This window comes from Cyprinus carpio, chromosome A18, assembly GCF_018340385.1.
Source record: "Cyprinus carpio isolate SPL01 chromosome A18, ASM1834038v1, whole genome shotgun sequence".
In the NCBI taxonomy this organism is placed as follows: Eukaryota; Metazoa; Chordata; class Actinopteri; order Cypriniformes; family Cyprinidae; genus Cyprinus; species Cyprinus carpio.
The window spans coordinates 25,624,483-25,652,371 of record NC_056589.1 but is presented as its reverse complement, the minus strand read 5'-3'; the positions used below and the strand labels follow the sequence as shown (position 1 = coordinate 25,652,371).

The 27,889-nt window shown below is 34.5% G+C and overlaps 1 protein-coding gene across 3 annotated transcripts; it reads right to left on the bottom strand.

Moving 5' to 3' along the window:
- Positions 1-2,408: 2,408 nt before the first annotated feature.
- On the bottom strand, positions 2,409-27,340 carry LOC109106349 (IQ motif and SEC7 domain-containing protein 3-like). 3 transcript variants are annotated; one of them, XM_042775646.1, is made up of 15 exons: positions 26,466-27,339; positions 23,808-23,882; positions 20,689-20,800; positions 20,265-20,573; positions 18,659-19,320; positions 16,193-16,354; positions 15,083-15,205; positions 14,774-14,940; positions 13,442-13,581; positions 11,706-11,831; positions 11,506-11,605; positions 9,603-9,761; positions 9,019-9,108; positions 8,826-8,866; positions 2,409-5,297 (listed from the first exon to the last, which is right to left on the bottom strand). In XM_042775646.1, the coding sequence occupies exons 1-15, from the start codon at positions 26,912-26,914 to the stop codon at positions 4,881-4,883; spliced, it is 3,132 nt and encodes a 1,043-aa protein (XP_042631580.1). In that variant the 5' UTR covers positions 26,915-27,339; the 3' UTR covers positions 2,409-4,880. The 3 variants fall into 3 exon arrangements, with proteins under 3 accessions (XP_042631580.1, XP_042631583.1, XP_042631581.1); XM_042775649.1 differs by having other exon boundaries at positions 5,071-5,280; XM_042775647.1 differs by lacking the exon at positions 2,409-5,297 and adding an exon at positions 7,296-7,827 and having other exon boundaries at positions 26,466-27,340.
- Positions 27,341-27,889: the final 549 nt, after the last annotated feature.

Below are 27,889 nucleotides of genomic sequence, written 5' to 3'. Positions count from 1 at the left end.
TATTTTTGTTTTAGTAGGATGATTATAATATTCTTAATTTTAATTAATATAAAAATATATATTTTCACAATTTATTTTTGAGTTACATTTTCTTTCAATTGCTTTGGCAATTAAATGGCAATTGTCTCAGTGCATGCAACAACTAATCTCATTTCAAATTGTGCTTTTGATAGATGGAGTTGTTCTTGTAAATAAATGATAATGATAAATTGATAACAGTATATGAAAAAGTCTAGCTGAACAATAGATTTACTATATTATATATTATATTTAACAGGCTGCTGATTACTGTCTTAAATACCATTGTAATATTTAAGTCCATTGGTACTGAAACACAAATACACACACACAAGATCTATTCTATTTTCTGCACGTTTAATGATTGTTGAGATATGATTACATGACATTGCATATACAGGATATAAATGTGAGTGTATCAAGTGTCTTTTCACTATATAAAACTTCATAATAGATTTCAATACAAATATAGATCATAAAAACCTATTAGATGGGACCATTGATTTGATCATTACAAGGTTATATTTTGATAACTTACACATGAAAATCTGCATTTTCTTCTTTTTCGGACTTCTCTTTTTTTATAGAACTTCTGGAAATTGAAATCAAGAAGTTAATTTTAGACTGAAACTATGGACTTGAGGATGGAGTTTATGGTGTATTTTTACAAAAATGCAGTGCAACTTCACAAATTCACAGCCAGAATACGGCCCCACGCTGGGTTTAAATGTGTCGCTATGTTCTTGGAAACAAATATGTCGCTGCATGCTAATTTAACCTAGCAAATAAACAGCTTCTGACTCAATATTGTGTGTGGTAGAGGAGTATATGTGAGTTGAACAGTCCTAACAAAAGACTGTATTTGATCAGTGCATCTTAATGAATAAACAGCTGTGCAAACTATACAATAAAGCTTTTCATTCTCCTACTCTGTATGAATAAATAGATTTATAAATACATTTTTTGCTGCTTTTCTGTAATTTCTGTGTCTAAGCACAGAATGACATCATTTCCAATAATGCCTTGGAAAAAAACAGATATGTAGATACTTGTAATTCAAAACTAGTTCTGTAATTCAAAACTGAACAAAGAAAATAGAAACATAAGTATTAGTATTGTACATCTGAGATATACTCCTGATAAAAGCTCTTTATAGATATCTGCACATAAACATATGAATCTCTTATGACATGCAATACAGAACACATGAATTCTAAGTGGCAAACACAAAAATAATCCACCAGAGCATTTTAGAACACAAATCATCCCCCTACCCCCAAAGATTTTAACATAATATTTTCATAGACATTTTAAGTGATAATTTTAAAAATATACAATTTATCAGTCATAGCCTTGTAGTATGCAATATTTGATATTTTCTCAGAGGTTTGATGTGCACCTGGTTTTCACATGAAGCTACCTGAGCACCAGGCCTGATCACAGTAACACGCTACAGAGTCGCTCTAGAGGACCAGACACAATAAAAAGGTTGATTTAAGATGATTATCTGGGTTAAAGCCAGCCTGGGCTTTAGAATGGTAAACTATCTCACCACCCTCTTTCAAAATGTTTTGCTTTGTGTTCCTGTAAAAAGCTATTTTAAAGAAAAAGCATTAGAAAAGTAAGTAAAAAGTGTAAACATTTTGATTGCATTTAAACTTTAAAGGAATAATTCACCCAAAAATGAAAGTCTAGTGAAAATGTACTCACCCTCAGGCCATCAAAGATGTAGATGGGTTTGTTTCTTCATCAGAATGGATTTGGAGAAATTTTGCATTACATAATTTGGTCACATCTCATGAAGTTTGCCAAAATATGAATGTTTTTTGTTGTTTAAAAAAAAAAAATCCATAATAATATATGAATTATATATATTTAATAATATAATATAATCCATAATAATGCATCCTCAAGTGAAAAAGTCCATCCCCGTTGTCCAATAACATTAAAATCCACCTACACATTTGTTTAGAACTGTTTACGCATGTAAACAGTGCTTGATCTATGAACATTTTTCTCCTGATTCAGACGAGATGTCTTTTTCATTTGAGAAATCAATAATATAGATAGAGACGTTCATTTTAAATGAAATTGTATTAATGATGGGTTTGTTTCCTACAAACACGCAGCTTCTGGCTTCATAAGATGTTAATTGATGGACTGGAGTGGTGTGGATTACTTGTGGATTACTGTGATGTTTTTATCAGATGTTTGGACTCTCATTCTGACGGCACCCATTCACTGATCCATTGGTAAGCAAGTGATGCAAAGCTACATTTCCCCATATCTGTACATAAGAAAAAATCAACAACATAAACATCATTTAAGAAACTATTCATATTATGGGTGAGCTATTCCTTTAATATATGAGGTATAGTTTTCAATAATTTTTACTCATTTATAAATATTAAAAGATCAGTGCTTGATGTACATTTAATGTGAATGTATATTTAAATATATATAAAACAAATGAAAAATTTCTGACTATTTGAATGAACTAACACTTTTAAGCAGGATGCTATAAAATGTTTGTCAATGCTGTAATTAAAAGTTATTATATAAATATTTTGTTAAATAAAACCCCCAGCTAGGTTTAACCAATCAGAAGTTGTGGAAAATAATGATATTAATTACTGTAGAAATACAGGAAACATTCTATTTCTAGCAAGTACTACACTGAATTGGGTTACAGCATAGATTAGCAATTCACAATGGGCCAAAATGGGCTTTCTAGAGGACATTAGGTTACTTTTATGAGAAGGCACAATTCAGGCCCCAGGTATCCAAATGTTTTAAAGGGTTTATGGAGCTCAGTCAACACTCTTATTAGGTGCATGGCTCTCAAGATCAAGCGCTTCCTTCACACAGGATGGCAGTGTCCTAAATTTCTCAGCAACTGACGCTAGGACTCTTGACAGGATAAGAAAGTAAGTAGATGATGCCAAATATAGACAAAATCTGTTGCTTTTATCTTGGAAGTTAGAAATTCTTTTGTGGCCACGTCCTGACCTAAATTTCTTCCAAAACCATTGGTTCAGGACACAACACAATTGGAATAATTCGCTAGAGGATGATTTGATTTACAGCAATAATGTCATTCATTTTCAGAAGGAGTTGTCAATTTAAATAAAGTGCAAAGTTGAGCTTAATTTATGCAAATGTGCAGATAAATGTCACATGACCTGCCTCCTGATACAGTTGGTTACTGTAGATTAGTTCAGGATGCGTACTGCAGAGACTTATTTGGTGCAAATTGTTATTTGCTGCATCTAAACCAACTCAAGGGGATGTTCTCTTTTCTAACCTAGTTATTTTACTTTTGCATTTGTTTTTTGTTTTTTCAGAAATGCTGCGAGGTATGATTTATATCCATATACTGAAATTGGATTTCATTTTCAAAAGACTAAAAGGTAAGACCTTTGAAAGAGGGTGGTGAGTTTCTATTTCCACACAAAACAAAATGTAAACATTTATATAATTGGAAAAATTATTTCATGGTGGTGTCTAGAAACAAATTTATCTTCACAGCACTCCCTCTACACTACATCCATCAATTGTAGTTCAGGTCAGGGGCAACACAAGACATGGGCATTTCAGGAGAAATCAAAATATATAAAAATTTCATTTGAATACGGGGTCATGGTGAACACACAAAAAAAAATCCCTCTTAAAAAAATACTATACATCTACTCACTTTAAATACACACTTTAAGGCCATGAGGACCCAACAATTCTAAGTGTAGCTTCTTTTGAGCTATGTGAGCCTAACAGTTCAGACTGCTTGTGCTATTTTGTGTCTTCAAAAAGAGTGTACACAATAATTTAGTTTTCAAGCAATAGTTCACGTAAATATCAAAATTATGTCATGGTTTATTCGCCCTCATGTTGCTTTACATCCGTATGCTGTTATTTTTTCCATAGAACACAAAAAGAGAATTTTTGAAGAATGTTCATACAGCTCTTTTCCATGAAGTGACAGTTAAAAACATTAAAAATGATTTTCGTTAATTGAAATAAAGCTGAAAAATAAAATATAAATATTAAATTAACTTTAAAAATGTAGACAAAAATATTAGAAATTTTGCCTTGTCAACAAACTAAATAAAGTTCAAGTTAATTAAAACTAAATTAAAGCTAAATAGAATATTTTCAAAAAATTATAAAAGCACATAACAAAATAGCACAGAACTAAACCTTAATCAAAACTTAAAATGAAAACAGAAAATAAAATAAAGCAAATGTAAAATATGAATAAATATTATAATAGTATATAAATAATACAAAAATAGCACTGAACAGTTTACACTTCATAAACTGCAAAATATCCTAATATTATCAAGTATTTTTGTCTGTTTTTGTATTTACTTTCCAGTTAAAATATCTTATTGATATCTTAAAGCAACACTAAATAAAATATTAAGACTTCTTATTCATAGACAAGTGTATTTGGTCTTACTGCACTGGCAGATTTCTTTTCTTATTTCTCTAAAATAAAAATAATAATGCATCTAAATGTTTCCTTGAAAGCCATTTTAGAATTCCACTGGCGGTTTTCAGTGAACATAAAATTAATGGACATAAATTTTCAGCTCATATATGGCTTAAGAGAACTTCAGAGTCCACAAAATGCACAGACTACATTTAATTGTGCTTATCATTAGTTTTTTTCACTATAAATATTTTTATACTGGAAAAAAAAACTAAGTTAACATTATTCAAAATGTCCTTTTTGTGTTCTGTAAAACATTTTTTTTTTACTTGAAAAATGCGTTTGGAATGACATGAGAGTTCTTAAATAAAGAGAGAGTGTTCTTTTGTAGGTGAACCATCAACAGGTGTAAACTCATCTGAGTGTGTGTTGTTCAGACTAGGCTGCGTGTCCCGCTGGAGTACCTGCGTTGGCTCAGCAGGTGGCGTGGTGGTGGAGGGGTCGGGGGGCAAAACTGATGCGGGTGATGGTAAGGAGGTGGCGGGGGAGGGAGGGGTGGCTGCTGCTGCTGCTGCTTGCCTCCCTCCAGTGACCTGGTGGGCGTGGAGACAGCCGATTGGATGAGGCGATGGGCGGGGTTATGGCTGAGGAATGCCTCCACGTGGCCACGCCCAGCAGAGTCCACGACGATCACTTTCACGATCTGCTGGCACTGGATCAGGGTGTCAGGGGAGATGGTGAGGGCGGAGCCGGGGGCGGGGCTAGGCAGGGCGGCCAGGTGTTGCTGAGCGCTTGGTGGGGCCAGAGCAGAGCTGAGTTGGTACGTTTGGAGCCTGTTGTGAATTGACACCTATTTTAGAAACAGCCAGAAGCAGGAAGCGTTATCAGCCTGGCCTGCTGCACTCTCACGGCCCTCTGGTGCGGAAACACATGACAAGGCCATGCCACAGAGCATGCAGGCGGCAAAAGATGGCACAGCTACATACAGTACATACAGTGCGGTCAGAGTGGGTGAAAGGGGGCGATGCTGACGTCCTACTGCTGTGATTTGGATAATTAATTGCTATCTTATGCACTTCCTTTTATTTCTGCACTGGTAAGAAAATGTAAAATATTTATAAATACTATAATAGTACATAAATAACACCGCCCTGCTTCATATTTGCTGAATGAAATCCAGTACTTCTTTCTTAATAATTTTGAGGTGCTGATTCCAAAAATATGAGCTGTTTTGCTCTAGCATGTCAGATTTCTCTCAAAATATGATACATTTCGTAGCATTTTTGCTTTTGACAAGTATTTGTAAGGTGAAGAAGTCCTGTATTATGCTCTAATCAGCAGAAAAACTGACACAAAGATATGATTCTCTTCATCTCAGCAAGGGTAGAATTGTTTCATCAATTCTCAGCCAATTTTCTCGTATGAATGTTTCTGAAGACATTATTTCATGCCTAATCTTGATTTCAGTGTTAGAATTATGGCCAGTGACTGAAGAAAATGCAAACATGACCCAGAAGTTTTCTGCTACACTTGTCGGAGATTTGCTACTGTTTATCCAAACGGTGACAGAAAATTACAGATTTTGAGAAAAAAAAAAAAATATTTGGCTTACTTTGAACATATTTTCCACTCCTTTGACGACTATAATCTAAATCTTATAAAAAAAAAAAAAATTGTAATCTTATTTTGTAAAAACAAGAACACAATAAAACTGTATATGATGGAAGGTAAAATTAGTATTAGGCCTTTTTTTGTAAATAAGTAATAATAAATAAGTCTTTTCTGTCTATTTTTGAATTTATCTAATAATATTTTTATAATATTATTTTAGAAAATATCTAATAATAATAGGCTGTATCTTTAATATAAATTTCAAAACTCAAAGTGTATTTTGTCTTACTGCAATGGCAGATTTTTTTTCCTTTTTATTCAAAAATTAATTTTCTTCTTTTATTTCTTCTTTTTTAGTAAAAATAAGCGCAAATAATCTGCCAGAGCATGCAGGCAAAATACAGCATGACTACGTACATACAGTGCGGTTGGAGTGGGTGAAAGCGTGCGACGCTGACTTCCTGCTTAAACTGCCGTGATCTGGATAATTAACTGCTATCTTATTCACTTCCTTTCATTACTTCGCTGCTAATCAGACTGTTATATTTTTATCCGTCTGTAAGAAGCATTAAAGTGCCCCTCGAGGGCCTAGATGCTTGGCAGCGAGGGTCCTTATTGCGTGCAGGGCAATTTGCACCTTGTCTTGATGTATTTGGCATCTTGTGAAAGTGCATTCAGGTAGCATGTCTGTCTACAGTAACCACAGCTCGGTCCTTTCATTTCGGCTCTTTTTAATGAAGTATTTGAATTTTAATGACTTCCAGTTCAAGAGCTATTGAAACTATTACAATGGTGTTTTTGGACGGGCATTGCAAATCTTATCTTTGTTTTTTCACAAGCAATTACATTTTTTTTCCTCTGGTAGGCAAGTGTATTTTAAAATGCAATTTGCAAGACATTTTTTAATTCTGTGATTTAATGTACACTACCATTCAAAGGTCTCTCATGCACACCAAGACTGCATTTATTTGATAAAAAATACAGTAAAATTGTGAAATATTCTTATAATTTAAAGTATATGTTTTCTATTTAAATATACTGTAAAATATAATTTATTCCTGTGATGGCAGACTGAATTTTGAGCATCATTACTTCAGTCGCCAGTGTCACATGATCCTTCAGAAATCATTCTCATATGCTGATTTGCTGCTCAAGAAACATTTCTAATTATCAATGTTAAAAACTGCTGTGCAACATAATATTTTTGTGTAAACCCTGATGCGTTTTTTTCTTTTCTTTTTTTTTTCACGATGATTAGAAAGTTCAAAAGAACAGCATTTATTTCAATTGGAAATCTTTAGAAACAAATGTCTTTGCTGTCACTTTTAAACAGTTTAATGTATACAGTATCTACTTGATACTTATATATAAAAAAATAATACTGACCCAGGGTATAAATTTGGGCTTAATTCATGCATGGCATCAATGTCTGCATTCCATTGCATTGCAGTCAAAACATTAGCCGCAACATTTCCTTTAAAGGCAAAAGCTGTATTTGTGAATGCACTTATCAGTGTGTCTTACTCGAATACCCTGCCGACATCATTTCCACTAAAGATTTTTACATTTAAATAATTTCACCCCGCAACAACAGCAGCTGGATGCAGCATTAAAACACAGCATTCAGCAAAAACCAGAGTTAGAGACCATAATTACAGATCACAGCGAGGGGCGGTGGATGGTGTTTTCTGGGGGGCAGCAGTGCTGTTATTGCTCTGCACCAGTGGTGTGAGATTGCAGTGAAGACACCGAGGGCGGGCGTCTCCAATCTGATGGACAACAGGGTGAGAGTGAGCTCAGGAGTCAAAAGGGGTAAAGAGCAGGGAGTTTGGGGCCGGTGGGGAGGTTATCTCTGATTCTGCATGGAGATAGATGATAACTAAATAGACAATTAAAAACTACAATACGTGCTGTCACCACCCACAATGTTTTGAAACACCCTAGGCTTTAAAATGGTCCAATATCAGCATAAATCCTCAACTTTTTTATGGTGAATGCATTAAAGTATTATACAATTTTCATTGAAGGTATTTTTTTATTTGATTGATTGATTGATTGATTGATTGACAGAACAACAGACCAAACAGAACACAGTTTAGAGATGCTTTATAACCAGCTCCACTTAAAATAAAGGTTCTTCATTGGCAATGATGGTTCCATGAAGGCACCCTCTTTTGAACTTTTATTTTTAAGAGTGTAGTATTTTTCTATGCTTTAAATTTATTTATTTACTTACTTTATTTAAAGAAATAGCTGACCTAAAAATGAAAAAGTACTCACCTTCAAGCCATAGAAGATGAAGAGTTTGTTTGTTCATCAGAACAGATTTGGAGAAATTTAGCATTTCACCAATTGCGGATTATTGTGATGTTTTTATCAGCTGTTTGGACTCTCATTCTGACGGCACCCATTCACTGCAGAGGATCCATTGGTGAGACAGTGATGGAATGCTAAATTTCTCCAAATCTGTTCTGATGAACAAACAAACTCATCTATATCTTGGATGGCTTGAGGTTGAGTACATTTTCAGCAAATTCTAATTTTTAGGTGAACTATACCTTTAATAAAATATGCTTTCATACTGTTAGTTGTCCCTTATCAATGCAAATACATCACTAAAAATTACAAAGATTTATGCTGATATCCAAAGCCCCACTTTGCCTAGGGCGTTCCCAAACTTTTGGAAGACACTGTACATACAGTACATGCACAGAGAATCGAAACATTATTTTGCACTGCACTAAGACCACGATTTATTGATACAAACCTCTACCGTGTTGCTTCCCGTTTTCTCATAAATATCATCCCCTGCAAGCCACACAAATACACAAGACATCAAAAACAGGCTTATTGTTGTGTATAGCGTGTGTGTGTGTGTTTGTATGTGTGTGTGTGTGTGTGTGTGTGTGTGTGTGTGTGTGTGTGTGTGTGTGTGTTTGTATGTGTGTGTGTGTGTGTACCTGAGGCAGAACTAGGTCCAGCGTGGATGTCTAGTTGTGTGCCATTCTTGTTAGTTTGATATCTCACAACCTGTTGTCTTTCTAGTTCCCCTGAGAACCACATACATAATTCACTTTAATGACGGCCACAACAGTGGCATTCAAACCACTGAGGAATATAGAGAATTCATTATATTTCGTGCTAACCTTTAGGTAATGATAAGGAGTTAAAACGTTAGAAATAATATATAAATTATTTATAGTGCTAATAAACAACTTAAAATGAAGAAAACATGCACTGTTCTAATATATACAGTATTCTTTTCCAATGATGTTAAACTGAAAAAGCTTTGCATGTTGCTATGTGTTTGCCAGGGTGTTCTTGGTGGTTGCTAAGTGGTTTCTTACTGGACCAGGTCAAAAGTGTCTAGATTTTGACTTTTCAATGCTAGTCTTTTTTTTTCTTTTTTCAATTTTTTTTAAATTCAAATTTGAAATAAATGTGACTATCACTACCCTAAAGCGTATGAACGAGTAAATGTAAATGAGTACTTGCGTGCTCCTGATGAGTAAATGAGCACGCAATAACACGCAAAGACACTCACACTCAATCCGTATTTGTTCCATCTCTGCCACCTCTGCGATGCTCTCTCTCAGGTCCTCTACAAACTTGAGCAGCTCTTCGGCGCTCTGAGAACAGAAACTCACCACCTGCTTCTTCTCTGACGAGAACGGAGACAATATTGTGATTCCATGAGGGTAATCTGTGACAAAAAAACACACAACATATGTATGGCACTGCAAATATTGAACAAAGTTCTGCTCTGTAAGTTTCTGTTTTTTATAATTTAAAAAAGAAAACAAAATTTAAAAAAAAAAAAAATGTTGAAATCAAAAAATATATATTGTTAAAAATGCATTATGAAATTACCTTTAAATATAATAAATATTTTCTCTTGGATAACATAAAAATGGCAGCATATTCACTTCATACTCAAGAAATTTCTTTTTTGAAGATTATTGCATCAAAACAATCTTTATAGGTTCACTGATTGATAAATCAGAACACAGTTTGAAGATGCTATATAAATAGCTTTAGTATTTTTCTGAATTCATTCAATTTTATTTAATAAAATATATTTTCATAGTTTAAGTTGTCTCTTATCAATTCAAAGTAGGGATGTAACGATTAACTGTGAGCTGACTGAAAATCGATTAAAATATGTGACGCTTCAAATCGGTTGAGATGCTAAACCAATCGCGATTCATTTAGGTGTAGGAGTTTATATGAATGCATGTCTGAGGGGAACTTACTGTCTTTAGAAAAGTTTAGATGGTATTTTTTTCTTTTCATCTTGCCTCTGTATTATGCATATTGAAACTGCATTATTAAAAGTGCAGCACTGCTTCGTTTACAGCAGAAACCAATGAAACGCTTTAAACGCCACTGCTGGCAGAGAGTGAATCTGTGTGTCATTCATGCTGTTTCATGCATATATTTTTATGTATAGTTTCACAAAACTGAAGCCAAACCATTCTGTTTTTGCTTCAAAATTTCGTAATTATACAATCTAGTTTAAATTAAAAACTGTTCATGTTGCATGTATGCAGCATCTTTGTTTGGATCATGATTAAAATGCAGTGGTTGCTTCTCATTTTAAATGGAAAATGCACAGACAAAGCCTTATTTTGTTTATATGAAGAGATTTATTTTATTTGTGCTATTTATTTTTTTGATTTGGAGCTTGTTTAAAAATTTCAATTTAATTTTGTTATTTACATTTACATACTATTTAAATTTTGTCATTCAGCAGACGCTTTTATCCAAAGCTACTTACAAATGAGGACAATAGAAGCAATCAAAACCAACAAAAGAGGAATATTAGGCAAGTGCTATATTAGTATATTATTATAGTTATATTATAATTTCACAAAGAAATGTACAGCATTTTGTCCAAGCAATAATATAAGGACACATTTAATTCATAATTTGTCTTAAATATCATTTTGTTAAAATAAAAATAAAAATTGTGAGTTGAGTGAATCGTTACATCCCTAATGCAAAGTCATCACTAAAAATTGTAAAGATTAATGCTGATATTATCCAAAACCACACTGTGCCTTTTAAAAGGATATTATTATTAAACATTATTATATTTTTATTATTTAAAAAAATAAACATGTATCCATTTGGATTTGGTAAAAACTATAATAATATCATTAAAAAAAATCTATTTTTAAGATTGGACTTACACTTCAGAAACAATTTGTTTATTTATTAGTAAAATTACTATTTATTTATGATTATTAAAAAGCAATATAACAGATTAACCACATTTAGAAATTGTATTTAATTTTATTTTATTTTCAGTCCATATAGTAGTTTCATGGTCACCCAATTGAAAACTCTTAACTATAACTATACTATATTCTTCTCTACATTTATAAATATAGTCAAATATAAATATAGATTATTCAACTATTTTTTGTGCATGTTTGTATTCTTACACTCATTCTCAAACAGATGAAACTGCATTCCCAGTAACCCCATGGCCTTGCAGAACGTGTATGTGGCAGCACTCTTCTTCTTAGGGCAGAGTTTTAGGATCTAACAAAACAAAAGAAAGAACAAAAACTATTTTTATGTTCTGTTGTTTGTGTGTACATGTTTTAATATCTTTTTGTGTATGAACACGTGTGTCTCTCACCACTATCAGGTCATTGAAGAGGAACACTTCCCTCTGATGTGAGGCCTGTTTCTGTGGTTTATTCACATCGGTGACCTCATAGAGTCGACTGCAGCACACCAGCCTACGGTGAGGAACCGACAGTATCTAACCAAGAAAGAGAGAGATCAAATTTTGGGTTAATTCGATTCAGAAGGTGCAGTTTCCATCAGCACAGGAAATGTGCTGAAAAGAGGGATGGCTGAAGAATGAAATTAATATTTCATATGGAGGTAGAATGTTTTGCAGTGCTGTCATGTGAAATCTGAAATTATAACACCAAACTAATGAGTAGTTTTAGTCTCAAGTCGCCTGTTTTTATAGCTCACCCACTGACAAATTCATTCACACAGCTGTTGGCAGACAGAGGTGGAGAAAAATAATGACCAGAAACTCTAATGTGAGTTTCACTTGTTTTTGCTTTGAGCAAAGTTTATTTTTACCTCATCGTGTTCATCAAACATGAGACTGACAAAAGTTTTTGGGGTCATACAAGTTAAAACTCATTTAAAACTTTAGACTTGCATATGAAAATCATATTGTTTACTTTCTGTAAATTTTTTGGAGTAGAACAATAGAATTATAGAATTATTATTCCATTACATAGAATTTAGAGTGTAAAGTTTTTAGTGAATCAAAAACATTTAGCGCAACCAGTGTTGTCTGATTCTGGAACAAATGATTCTTTTGAGCTATTTTTTTTATTTTTTATATATACTCATATATACTATATATATATATATATATATATATATATATATATATATATATATATATATATATATATAATATATATATATATACTTTATTTCAACCCAGCTTTGGGTCAAATTTGGACTAACCCAACTTTTGGGTTAAAAAATTTCATTTTAAAATTTAACCCAACAGCTTGGGTTAGTCCATATTTGACCCAAATTTTAGATTAAACAACCCAAAACTTAAAAAACAAAATATATAAAGATTTAAAAACATTCATTGTAACCAATGTAGTCTAATTCACCAAAAAAAATTATTACGTTCTTATGAGCTGGTTCTTTTTAGTGAATCAAAAACATACAGTATAGTGCAATCAGTAATCTAACTCTTGAACTCCGGATTTTATTAGTAAATCAAAAACATATAATGCCATCAGTGTAGTCCGATTCACAAACGAATGAGTCTATTTTACTGAATCAAACACATACAGCTTACAACTAGCTGTGACTAGACTTTTCATCGTTTGTTCATATGACAACATGTGGTTGAAGATGTTAAAGATGCACATTGCACATTTTATCAGCAGTATTTTATAAATAATGAATTAAATATATAACGAATGTATATAAGATGTAAATTAACTGTTTTCAAAAACTGTTTAAATTTAAACAATCTCATCTTTTGGCAATGTAATTGCACTTCTTTTTTCCAAAAATTAATTCCTTAAAACTGTTATGATACTTGAATGATTAAGAAGAATCTCTAGGCTATAGCAATGGTTCAGGATAAGTCCAAGACTTAGTGTTAGAGGTTGTTCAAATCATTTACACAAGTGTGAGTGATAGTAATGCTCATCTTTGGCTGAGCAAGACCCACTAATAAATGTATTGTTGAGAAGCCAGTTATTCGGTCAGATATCTCACTGTCTCTAATCACCTTTCAAAGCGCAAACCGAACTGAAAGGTGATGCACTTTTCACATTTGCATGACCTTTGTGTATAATTGGTAGAGAACTGACTCACCGTTTTCATTCCAAGAATGCTTTGCTCCACCCTGGTAACATAAGTCACATGATCCTCGTTGGAGCGCAGCTCCCTCTGCTGAATCCGCTCATAAATCCCGGCTAGCATCTCCCGTGGAATATCTGCCCCATCGTCCACTCCTAAAGGTGAATTTAGTTATTACCTTTTAACATTTACTATATACTAATGCAAGAATAGATGAAGTCTTGAAAACCCGGTACAATGTTCTGGATTGCCTGTTCTGTAATAGGAATGAATCTGTTGTCAACAAGGACCAAAGTATATGCAGAAGCTATGGAAAGCCATGGAATAAAAATATTCTTATCTCAGGATTTGGATAGTTTTATTGTGACTTCAATCTCATAATTCAGACTACTTTTTCCTCAGAGTAATTAATTGGAAAAACTTAACTCTAAAAATTTTTCTCAGAATTGCAAGTTCATGTCTTACAAATGTGAGTTATAAACTGGTAATTCTGACTTTTTTATCTCACCATTGCAAGTTCTTAATATGCAAATTGTAAATTCAGAATTGTCATTAAAAAAGTCAGAATTGTAAACTCACAGTTCTGACTTTTAATCATTTACGAGTTTACAACTCGCCATTGCAAGTTATTAAACTGCAAAACAAACAACAGTATTAACTGTGATTAATTGTAAAATTTAAATTGAGAATTCTAAGAAAAAAAAGCATATTTGTTCCATGGAAATATAGACTTGCAATTCTGAAAAAACCTTCATAAAACCTGTTTGTTTTTCTTCGTTGATATCTTGTAATTGCGAGGTATTCATTTATAAAAGTTTGAATAAAAAAAGTCAGAATTAATAGTCAAAATAAAAAGTCATAATTAAAAACCTTACGGGTTTATTACTTGCAATTGTAAGATATCAACTTGCGATTGCGAGAAGAGAGTCTGAATTGATAGAGAAAAATTCACTGTATAATTTTTCTGAAGTGAGGATTTATTTGGCTTATGGAAATGTCCCATCATAAACCAGAGTTCAACTAATAGCATGCTCTGATTTTGTTCCAATCCCCATGTCTTTACATCGCCCTTTAAAGTGCGGCTCTCTTTTACCGCATGTGTTTGTTATATCTGCAGAAAGCAGGCAACAGATCAAAAACTAGTTGATCAGAGACCAGGAATCATTCCAAGAAACACACACACACACACACTGCCTACGCTCCTAGGAGATAATCGAAATGTCTCTTTTGATATAGAAAAAAATGCAAATTTAAACATGAAGATGGAAAGCTGATTATCAAATATCCGATCTCTGACATCAAAACACTAACAGGCTCCGGTTTTAATTAACAACACACACAACACACCTCGTAGATTGCGTATGAAATCTTCCAGAAGCATCTTGCGCTCTGGTTTGATGTTGGGACTGTACATGTCTGTGTTCAGCAGCACGATGGCGAAGGCCAGGATGAAGATGGTGTCAGGGTTATGAAACTGCTGCACCACATCAGGGTTACACATACAATACCTCTGACTGAAAGAAAGAACACCAGCAATGTGCATTATAGTGAATGTTCTGCACCCAATGGATAAAATTAGTTCATTTAGTTAATTTGGAAAATTGCATGTGTGTCTAGGAAATGACACTTAATTACTAATTAAAAACTAATTCTCACCTGAATGCTTCAATGAGTCTCTCAACTTTCTGAGCTTCTCCTTGCACTCGCACATGAGCCTGAAACTTCCTCAAAGCTTCATCCAGCTCCAGCATCGAGAAATCCATCTCATCCACCACACAGCTGAGAGAGAGAGACACCACATAAAACTCATAAATGTGCTCACTTTAAATTAAGAGCCCAATTTATGAGGCTCCAGCACTGTAAGAAATGAATTAGTGCTATTATTACCTTCAGAGGTTGGTTCTTAAGTGAGAACCCCCAATCCTGAATATGTGGTTATATTCATGCATTGGCTAATAAAAGCTAATGCAGCCAGGTTAATTCAGTCATATTCACTCTAACTCTTTCAAAACAAGAATATCATTTTAGAATATGTTAATTAATACTGCAGTTTCATCATATTTCTGACAGTATTTTTAAATTTAGATTTACATTGTATTAGCAGTCACAAATCTGGCTTATTTTTTGAATAATCTTGATCATTCCTTACATAATTTTGTGTAAAAAGCTTATTTATACATACATTTTCTGTATTCTGTCAACTGTGTACATACAGTACGTTATTTGTTTATATTGTGTATATTTATGTTTTAATTAAAGGGTTTATGTATTTATTATTATTATTTGTTTTAAAAACAATAAAAGATTAACCACATAAATATATTTTTATGTATGTATGTTTTTACTATATTTATAAATTTAGTAAAACATAAATATATACTATATTTAATTATATTTTGTACCTACATTTCGTCTGTTTTTTCTATTCATACATTATTTGTCTATTGTGTTTATATTGTGTATATTTAATATTTAATATTTTTATTTTATTTTATTTTTTTATTATCTGTGTCTTGTTTTTGTTGTTGTTCCAGTGCACTGGAAGATTCTTTTCTCACCAAGGCAAACATACTGTAACTATGCTGTAAACATACATGAACATTTTTTAAATTCAACTATTATTATTTAATTTTTTAGGGCTTATTATAAATGTTTTATATGACTTACATTTTTGCCTCATCAGACAGAGGATGTGTTATTGTCTGCAAAATGACCATGATACAGAGAAAAGTATAATGCATAAAACTTTATGAAGACACAACTTACTCTAACACATCTCTGTTGAACTGCCTCTTGCTGTTACCCAGGAACTCTCCTATCATCTGTCGACTCAAACCCTTCCTCTGCAGCAGGAAGTGAGCCACACCGATGGCCGTGTCCGGAATAAAGCCCCTGGATATCAGGAACTGGATGCCTTTGTCTGGATTTCTGCAGGAAGATCAAAAAAGATGTAGGTAAGCACTGACAACTAATTTTTTTCAAGAAGCTAGAGATAACACTTTATAATAATATTCATTAGGAAAGTTAGCCAATGTTACATCATGTAATGATATAATATACTGCATCTACATTTAATGTTATCGTACATTTTCTTATTAATTTATTTATTTATTATATCAATTCAAAGTTTGGAATCATTTTTGTATTTTTTATCTTTAAGTTTTTTGTTTTGTTTTCAGTTTGCATTCATTCTGGGCCTGTTAGTATGAATTGTTTCCAAGAAAAAACAGAAGAGGTCTGAGTGCGTGTGTGCAGAGTCACATGTGTATAAGTGTGTTAAGAGAGATATTCAATGCAGTATTTACATGCATTTTTCATCCAAAATATCTTAAATTGTGTTCCGAAGACGAGCGGAGCTTTTACGGGATTGGAACGACATGGGGGTAAGTGATTAATGACAAAATTTTCCTTTTGGGGTGGAGTATCCCTTTAACCTTTCTCTCAATAAAAAATAAAAAAATCAAATATGAATGATTTACTTAAATCTTGGGGGCATGAAATAATAACGATACAGAAACGAAACAGCCTGTTCAATCTGGAAAATGGTCACTTAAAACCAAAATATGTTTTCAAGCACAAGATACTTAAAAAAAAAAAAAGAAGGGAAATGAAAATCTGTCTGACCTTATACCGGTGAGCACACATGCGAATGTGCACACACACATGCGCACACACACGTGCATGACCCCAAACATGCTACACGCCACTTACTCATTGTGAGTAAATAGCTAAAAAAACTAAATTCCCTCATACATCCTGACAGAAACCTTATAAAAGCAACAGTGTACCTTAGCCACAGCCTGAAACCGTAAAACCGTGTGTGTGTGTGTGTGTGTTTGTGTGTGTGGGTGTGTGTGTGTGTGTGTGTGTGGTGTGTGTGTGTGTGTGTGTGTGTGTGTGTGTGTGTGTGTGTTTGTGTGTGTGTGTGGATCACCTGGTTACCTTGGCAGCCATGGTGCTACTCACGTCAAGCATGTCAGAGTGAATCTGATCTTAGATTTCAATTGAGTGCTGATGCACTCTGAAGCCTCTGACGATTGGATTTATTCTGTGTGTGTGTGTGTGCACACACACAAAATGGAGCAGAGAAAGAGCTTCACAATCACCCCTGAGGGAGTTTAATATAGTCTTCTTGAGTATTTGTGTATGTATACGTGTGTGTGTGTGTGTGTGTGTGTGTGTGTGTGTGAGTGTGTGTCATGGTGTGTGCATGTGTGTGTGTGTGTGTGTGTGTGTGTGTGTGTGTGTGTGTGTGTGTGTGTGTGTGTGTGTGTGTGTGTGTTTTTCAGCGTGTATCAGCAGGTATAATGAAAATGCACTCAACTTTTTAGTCATGGGCAAACTGACCATACAAACAAAAGCTCTTTTCTTTAGGATTAGTAATTTGAACAATTCTATAATATATTTGCTTGCTTGTTTGTAAGGCCTATAAAACCTTTAAACCATAAAGTTCTTTCAGAACTTTCAAACAAGGTTTTGATAAGCCAAAATTTAAAGTTTACCTTGACAAACTTTGCATTTCTAGTTTAATATGACAGTTATATTAATTTCTTCTAATCCCTTTATAAACAGTTTTCCTTCTAATGATGGTAAGATCTGCAGTATTGTTTTTTTTAACTAAAACTACTGATTTTTTTTTTCAGTAACTGAAATAAAATATAAATATTAGTTTGAAAAGTTAATTTTAAAGTACTAAAATTACTAAAACGCAAAAATATATTTAAAAATATAAGCTATATAGTAGTATAGAAAAAAATAATAAAATGTCAAAGAAACAACAACAACAAAAAAAACTAAAATTAAAATTACCACAGTATTAAAATCACTAAAACTGAAATAAAAATAAAACTATGTAGAAATATAGGGTAAAAAAAAAAAAAAAAACGAAAATTAAAAATGAAAATCACCACAGTAATAAATTCACTAAAACTGAAATAAAAACTGAAATAAAAATAAAGCCATATAGAAATATGGGGGGGGGGGGTTGTAAAATGACAAAGCAACAAAAAATACTAAAAGTGAATCTAAAGTTAAAATAAAAACTTAAAATGAAAGCAAATTCAATTTTAATAAATTCTAAAATGCTATCCAAATAATATTAAAATAGCACTAGATTTAGTAGATTTTACTGTCTTTGTAGGACATCCATGGCTTTCAAACATAGAAAAACCTGTAACACGCTTAAACAGCCACTGTAAATGGAAAGATTTGAACTTTAACCTTTGTACTCACACATTGAAGAGGTTGAGTCCAATGCGGTAAAGGCGTTTGCGTGCAATATCCGTTGAGAGTGTGCCACAGGGTGTGTCCTGGCAATGTGGGCGGGGCAGAGATAGAATCATCGTCTCACACGCTGATGTCGAGGTGCTGCTGCTACTGACGGGCTCTGAGCTGTTTTCCGCCATCTCTGGTGCAATCTGATTGGTCTGTTTCCCCTCCAGTCCCGCCCCTGCTGTCGGTACGTCCATTCCAGTTGGCTGTTGGTTCTCTTTCTCTTCCTCGCTGGGTGGCGGAGCTGGGAACTCAGGCTCCGCTGTGGTAGACGATGCCGACTGGCCTGCGTTCTGTCCCCCCATTTGGGGTTCCGAGCTGGTCTCCTTGGATACGCCGTTACCAAGGGAAACTGACTCCAGCATTGAGGAGGAGAGGCGAAAGTTGTGGTTGTCAATTTGAACAGTCACGTCCCTGAAAGCCATCATGAGTTTACTGGCACTGCGGGGCATGCTCTCCCCACAGCTGCTCTGCTTGGTATCCTGTAGGGCAGCAGGGTCCATCAGGAGCCCCTCGGGATGGGATCCAGAGGGAGGGGCCACAGTGGACTTCTCTCCTTCCCCATCTCGAACAGAACTCCAGCTGTTCAAAGCCTCATCAATAGACCGCGCTAATGACTGAACCTGGCAGGGAGAATAGAATAGAATAGAATAGAATAGAATAGAATAGAATAGAATAGAATAGAATAGAATAGAATAGAATGGAGCAACATATTTAAATAGTACAGGATATAACAGAACATAAGAGAACAGAATAGAATAAAACAAAATATTTGAATTGAAGAGAATGAATACAACAGAATAATTCAACACATTCTAATAGAACAGAATGGAATTGAATACAAAAGAACAGAATACAACAACATATGTAAAATCAATAGAATATAATAAAATATAATACAACAGAACAGAATAAAATAACATATGTAAATTGAATACAACCAAATAAAATTGAACCGAATACAACAGAAAATTACAACATATTTAAACTAAATAGAAGAAAACCAAATAGGGTAAAACCAATTAAAACCGAATAGAATGGAATACAATAGAATATAATAGAACAAAATATTTGATTAGAATAGAAAAGAGCAGAATGCAACCAAATACAACAGCACTGAGTAAGATATTTGAATTGAGCAGAACAGAATAGAACAACATATTTGAATTGAATAGAATAGACTAAACTGAAATGCAACAGAACAGAATTCAACAGAAAAGAACATATTTAAATTGAATAAAAAAGAACCAAATAGAATGGAACCAAATACAACAGAATAGAACAACATATCTGAATAGAATGGAATACAACAGAACAGAACGACATAGTACAGGATAGAATAGTACAGAAGAGAATAGAACACCATATCTGAGTAGAATCGAACAGAACAGAAGAAAAGGACAGAACAGAACCAAATGCAACAGAATCAAACAATAAAATAGAATAAATCAGAACAGAATAGTTTGTGTACTTGAACTGACCCAATTACAAAGACAGTAATAGAAATATGCTGAATAGATAGCACAGAATTCATGCTGTATCATGTATGCTGATGGCGTAACTGTACCTGTTCAGTGAATGTGTCCTCCAGGTGTGTGAGTGTGGTTGTTGTAGCCACCGGCAGTGAGGTGGAGTGTGTGAGCGGGATGCCCATGAGTGAACATCCCTCCATCAGCGCCCGTTCAGCGGAGAAACCATCCCTCTGTACCCGGACCCTGCGCACTGACATGCGCCGTGGGATCCCTCTCTCCAGAACCGAGTTACGGATCTTCTGGAAGTTCTTGCTGAGCTGGTACTGACGAAATGCCGTCTGGATCTTACAGGCCGCACGCCGGGAAATCAGAGGACCTCCATACATCTGCTCCAGTTCCTCTATCTGCAGATAAAAAAATAAGGTACAAAAACTTTGAGACAAAAACTTATCCTTGCATGCTATTAATATATTAAAGAATCAGTATCGCACGCATAGATGCATGTCCGTTGGGTCGTACCTGTTTTTGTTTAAGATCAGGAGAGAGCTCATATTCTGGAGGATGTGGGCAGGGTGGCGCATCATGCTGGGCATCTTTTTTCTCATCTTTTTGTTCTGCAGCAGGAATCGAGCTGCGGTTTGAAATAACACAAGTGAGCAGTGGCTGACCCAGATTCACCGTTGTTTAATCTAGACTGATCAGAACCCACAGCGCACTCAGGGCTAATTAACTCTGCTTAATTACTACATGCAGGCTTTCACAGATTTCAAATTCAATGCAGTCTTCATGGAAAATGAGGTAATCAAGTGAAGGTTTCAGATCATCTTTCCAAGTCATGATTTAATCTTCAGAAACTGTTCATTGAATGAGACAGCGAAAATTGAATTAAAATAAAATGCCTTTATTAATTTTTTTTTTTTTTACTATTCATTGAATAAGATAAAAATTAAATTAAATTAAATTGTTTGGGTGTGTGTACACATACATAGATATATACAAATAAATACACCCACAGACACAAATTTTTATATAAACATATATTATATAATATACATTATATAATTATGCACTAAGTCATTAAATGAAAAGAATTGTTAAAATTAAATTTAATAAATATATATATGTGTGTATATATTCACTAAATAATTAAAATGTATAAATAATATAATTTTTAAATGTGAATTTTATATGTATAAAAATGTATGTCATATATATATATAATATATATATATATATATATATATATATATATATATATATATGCACACACACACACACATATATATTTGAAAAACACTGCTTCTGCAAAACCAATTAAAATTAAATTATTTATTGAATACAGTAAAATATATATTTGTTTACTCAAATACATTCAGAAATTGCAATGGACGGGTTTCATATAAAATCCCCAAAAAACAAATACTAAATCAAACCAAATGTCCGAGGTTAGCACCCCACACAATCTTACATAAGTCCATACATGACAAAGCCATTTTCCTCTTATGTAGAGCTCATGAAAAAGCATTTCTAAATGGTAAGCAGATGTTTAAATCATGAGAGATGTCACAAAGTACATTCCTTCTGCTTAACAACACAGCTCAAGCTCATTTTCTCCAGGTTCTCTCTCAGAGTAGACACAGGTTTACAACACACACAAGCACACTGCTGACTGTATTCACTGTCAGCACATTAGCTGCTACCCTGGTGTAAAGGCCACTTAAGCTCTGTTAGCACTTATACACAAGGAGCAGAGAGGAGGGTCTTCCATCTTTCATGCGCCAAGTACTGCTCGCTTCTGAGGAACGACAGCAAATGCAGCAGAACCTTAAAAGAGAGCGAAAACAGATGCCAGTGCACACGGTCGCTACAGATCATTACGCCGCTACACAACTGATCTGAGAACCCAAACTGAAATTTGATATCACTCCTTGTTTGAGAGTGTGTGTGTGTGTGTGTGTGTGTGTGTGTGTGTGTGTGTGTGTGTGTGTGTGTGTGTGTGTGTGTGTGTGTGTGAAGTGATGCAGGCAACAAAGAGTTTGATGTCATTTCCTATGTTCTGACTCACTAAATATGCTCTCTCTCTCTCTCTCTCTCTCTCTCTCTCTCTCTCTCTCTCTCTCTCTCTCTCTCTCTCGCTCTCAAGCTGTTTAAAAACAGGTTTCAACATCAATCAGAAGCCCAGGAAGTTGATTTCTGCAAATAAAAGGTGAGAAACTACTGCATGCTTATATTTTACCCATTAGTGCATCTTCTCTCTCACCAACCCCCCTTTTCTAATCATTTGGGAAATAACTGGCACACAATCACTACAGGCTTTCTGCAAAAATTAAAGCTGCTTTCTCCTGTTCATCAGTTAAATTGGCATCAATAAAACTTTATTAGTTGTGCTTACTCAGGCTTATGGTTACTTATTCATACTTACAGTAGAGTTAGTGATTTAAATAAACTTTCTACAGAAAAATACTGTAAAAATGCTACAGTACAAATATTTAGTTAATTGTAACAATGTAACATGAAAAATGGTATTATGTTTTGTTGTTGTTTTGCAAGTAATGTAATTTCTACAGAAAAAGTGTTTGTGTCCAGTGGCTTTCAATCGAACCACCTGTATTATTTTTAGATAAAAGGTAGTTTTTGTTAGTTTAAGTAGCTTGGTATTTAACATGACATCACTAAATGAAATATAGGTTCATGGTGACATTATTTTTACAGTGAATTTCTGGCAACCTCAGCAGCCAGGTTTTTATTTATTTTTTTATTTTTTACTGTCAGTTTAATAGAATATTTTTACACTGTATTGCAGGTGAGAAACGAAATGCACTCTGACTGCATGCTTATCTTGGTTCTTTCTTTCCTTTTTTGTCCATTTTCAACCATTCAGGATATAATTGGCACAAAATTAGAATAGATTTTCTGCGCAAATAAAGCTCTTCTTTAATGTTTACCACAAAAATTGGAAAATATGAATCTGAGTTTTCTGTTAGGGTCAAACAATAATGAGCACTTTCCACTTTATCAGTTTGCTGCAAAGACAAGGTCATGATTTCTTAAAATTTGGACACAAAAGTAAAGATTGTCTGTTTAGAACTGATTTTGTTCGCAGTTATCATGTGCTGTTTAATTAAGCATAGCTTTTAAGACTTTGTTTTGTTGGCAACAAAATATGCAGTCAACAAAGCTCAGATGGTTTGAAGTTCCCAAAATAGTGCAGAACTGCCACATTCACACACACACACACACACACAGACTCTCTCCTCACCTGAGTGACGATGCTTATCCATGCCGAGAGTTTTCCAGTCTATCAGACATAAGACGGACCAGGGTTAAACTACACCTGCAGCATGCACTAACTCTCTTTCTCAAAACACACACACACACACACACACACACTTATACTCTGATAGCTTGAATCCCATCAACCAGAATGCCTCAGGCCAAGAGAACAGAGGCTGCAAACAGAAAACCACTACCATTCAAGGATGGAATACTAAACTAATGTAGACAGCTGCGGTAAACAAGTAGATTCACACTCTCCTTACTGCATCACTTGCTCATATTGTAAATTTTATTTGTTTGGCATGTAGAAAGAAAGACTAACTCTCCTCTGATTGGCTCGTTACAAAAGATGACATCCTCACCTGGAGCAGGTTAGGGACTCTCCCTCTGGAGCCTCAGGTGCGGGACAGCAGAACTGGTGCAGGATGGTCTGGCTCCTGTAAAGGTTCAAAACCACATTACTGCAATTAAATGCAATGCAATATTATTTACATGTTACTTAATTTGTGTTCCTTGATTACTTATAGAGATTGCTGTAGCTTAGTGTGGTGGTTCCCAACTGGTTTTGATTCAGAATCCAGATTACTGGCACTCAAAAGTACCCACAAAAAGTATTTTGGCATAAATTTAATATTTATGTATTTGAAATGCACACAGAATTTCCATCCATTTGGAAAACACAATTCAATATAAGCTAGTAAACTTAATTTGTATGTAAGTCATAAATGAAATGGGTGAGATTTCGTCACTCAAAAATCATGACATAGTTTATTATTAACTATTTGCATCTATTTGAATTTATTTTAAATAAAAAAATAAAAAAAAAAATATATAAAAAAAAAATATATTATTAACATTTCTGATAATCAGAAAAATCTGTTTAATGTGAAATCAATTCAGTTTTAAAAAATTATAAAATTATAAACAGTTGAAATATGGCTAGCTGTGAAACAAGCAATATATGTATGTAATATATATATATATAATATATGTATATATATATATCAAAATGTATGAGATACTACTATAGAAATCAGTTTGTTACTTGTTTCATTTATGTAGGTTTATTAGTTTGATAAAACTGTGCAGTCCAAATGGATTTAAATTTTATATGCAATTCAAATGCAGAACATAAATCTTAAATGTAGCTTTAAATATTCAATGTTGTGGGTTTTAACCCACCAGGTCAGAAGCTCTCTAAATAACACACTTAAATGAAGTTCTAAATGAAGTCTTAGAGGAACAGTTCATCCTGACAAAGCAATGGCTGCTCTGAATTCTTTAAGAACTCCTTCCAGATTTATTTTAATTCTCTAACATTTTTAATAATTCAGTCTCTAATTCAGGAGTCCAGGGAAATTGAAAGTTCAAGATGAGTTTTCTTTGAGCTCTCCATTGTTGACAGCACATCAAATAAGTTTGCTTCACACTCGAGCATAACATGAGAATGTGAAGTGCTATTAATATAATCATATCACTTCCTTGCAGTCCTGCTATTGTTATTATTATGTAATATTCATTATTAATTTAATATTCTGTTGTGTCTAAAATTCCCAGCTGCTTTCTTGGTTAAAAAAGTACGTCATTTTGTGATCTTCTTTTATGCTCAACAGAAGAAAGTCATGCCAGTTTGGAACTTTAAACCGTCACTTCTGGCCAATATGCATGAAATATATAGAAAAGTCCATATTCCATAATAATGCTTCCTGCAGTGAAAAAGTCCGTCCTCTGTTGTCCTCTCACACCAAGCTTTTCACTCCACAAGATGTTAATTGATGTACTGGAGTGGTGTGGATTACTCGTGGATTATTATGATGTTTTTATCAGCTGTTTTGGACTGTTTCTGACGGCACCCATTCACTGCAGAGGATCCATTGTTGAGCAAGTGATGTAATGCTAAATTTCTCCAAATCTGTTTAGAAAAAAACTCACCTACATCTTAGATGGCCTGAAGGTGAGTCATTTTTCAGCATATGTTCATTTTTTTGTGAACTATTAAAAGTGGCTATTGCAAAAACTCTGTCTCACTCGCTAATAAAGATGCAACAGTCTCAAAATATACCTGTCAAAACCATAGCGATGTGAGATTAGCTTTAATAAGATGCATGCATGAGCATAATTGAGCCCTAAAACTCATTGGCAATAAGCATCTCATACTTCCAGTAGAACTAAGTGTATTCTGCCGTAAAAACAAACCAAACAAACACAAAACAAGGTAACACTCTCAGACTCAGGACTAAGTGTTTGGTACCCTAAAGGACAAGATAATGCTACCATTAAACAAATCAGAGCAGAATGTATAATTTCAGTTTTGCTTGTGGGGTTCACACACATACACATACAAACATACACACACAGAGTACTCTACAAATGCAGCATGAGATGTGCACTGAAGCAGATGAGCAGTCGTAATAGGCAACACACATGCACACTCACACAGACACTCACCCACTCAATCTCTCGTTCTTTCTCTCTCTTACTGTGGATTAGATTCCAGCTGGCGGATCAACTTCACATGCACTATGGGAATGTCACTTAAAGCTTCACTTTACGCATAAATCTGTGTGTGCCCGTGAGTTTGCATGCCAATAAAGTATTTTTAAGTGCTTTTTAAAATGCATTCTTGCTACAAAATAATCAGGTGCATTAAAAAAACTCTTTCTTAAGACCTTTTGCCCTGGAAAGAGTGAATGTGCTGAACTAATGATGACCTATAATCATTTTTCTTCCATTTTACAATGTGCGGTTAATTTACACACTCATGCATTTATGCACTGATAGACAAAGCATGATGAAAGATTTTATAAATACAAATCATCATGCTTTTTGTGATCCTGGAATTATTGATGTGCAATATGTGATGTATATTGATGTGTTAAATATGCACTGTGGCCTACATAGAGGTAAATTCCTCTGTTATGTAATCCTGATTGCGCATGTAATCTGCCTCAACTTCTCACCAAACTCGTGTTTTCCTAGAGAAAAAATACTGATTTGTTGAACGTGTGATGAGAACTTACTCAGATGCCCGTGGGAGTCCCACAGTTCGGCACAAGGTGGCAGGTGTCTGTGGGACCAGGGACCGACAGCAGGGGTCCTGAGCGTCATTATCATCTTCATCAGCAGAGTCCGGACTGGCATTGCTGGGTACCGCAGGCACAAGCTGCATGTCCAGGGGGGAATGCTGTTGCTGCTGTTGGGTTTGGACCGGGGGCGTCCCGGATCTGTTGGTTCGGGGCAGGCTGGAGGTCCGGGGGGGCGGAGGAGGATGGTAGCGGGGAGGGTGCCGGTGATGGCTGCTGGAGTCCCGGAGCTGCCGGTTCTCAACCGCTAGATCCTCCAGCCGGCGCTCGAGTATGTCTATCCGGTATCGTTGGGTTTGAATCAGACTCTGCTGGTTCTGCACGATGGCGGTGAGCTCCTTCAGATAGAGCACCGCCTGCAGAGGGTTCTCCAGGAGGCTCGACATCCTCTTGAAAAAGCCGAGAAATGATCCGATCCAAGCGGGGCGTCTTGGAGTCAGAACCCCTGACCAGTTGCACGGGTTGATATTTAAATGGCTTAACCGAGAGAGAGAGAGGCAGAGAGAGAGAGAGAGAGAGTGCGAGAGACCCCCGCCTCCGCCTCCACCTCCGTGCCCAGAGCGCGCACGAAGGGATGCGCGGAGTGGTGCTGATGCGAGGATGTCAAAACACGGGACTGAAGGGGGCGGGGACGCGTTCGCGAGTGACGTCAGGGGGCACGCAACGAGGCGCAATAACAGAGTTTGATTAGTTTATATATCTTCTTTAAATTTGTTGTTAATAATTAATTATTATTTATAAATTGTATCTTGTATGTACCTCGACGTGGATCCGTTTGTCTGCCTTTCAATGTTCAATAAAAATAACATTCCCACACATGAAACATGCTTAGTGTCTTATTTTATTGCTACAAATTTAGATTTCTGTTGCTTAGTTACCAAATTAATGTTCTTTTCCACCTTATTTTCAGAGTGCATTATAAGCACGACTGTTTCTCACTAAGTAATGCCAAAGCGTCAATAATAACTACAACAATAATAGAGAAAACAAGGCAAAAATCATAGAGTTAATGATGGGAATGGTTCACTACTAACAAATCTGATCAAAACGCTTTCGTATATAGCCTACATGGAATATACAAAGACAAATGATTTTTGAAAGCTGGCTACATTCATTCATAATTATTTTAATGTTCTTTCGGCCTACACAAATGTACATCATGCTAAGTGATATTAGAACAACAACAATTATAATAATAATACAAATGAAGTAATAATAATAAAATTATTAAAAAAATGCTCAAAAGTGTCATAATGTCTCATACACGAGTTATTTTTTAGAATTTTAGTATGCATTAAATAAACATTTTATTCATAGTAATAATTTATTATTAATATTAATGTATATTTAAACAATTTATT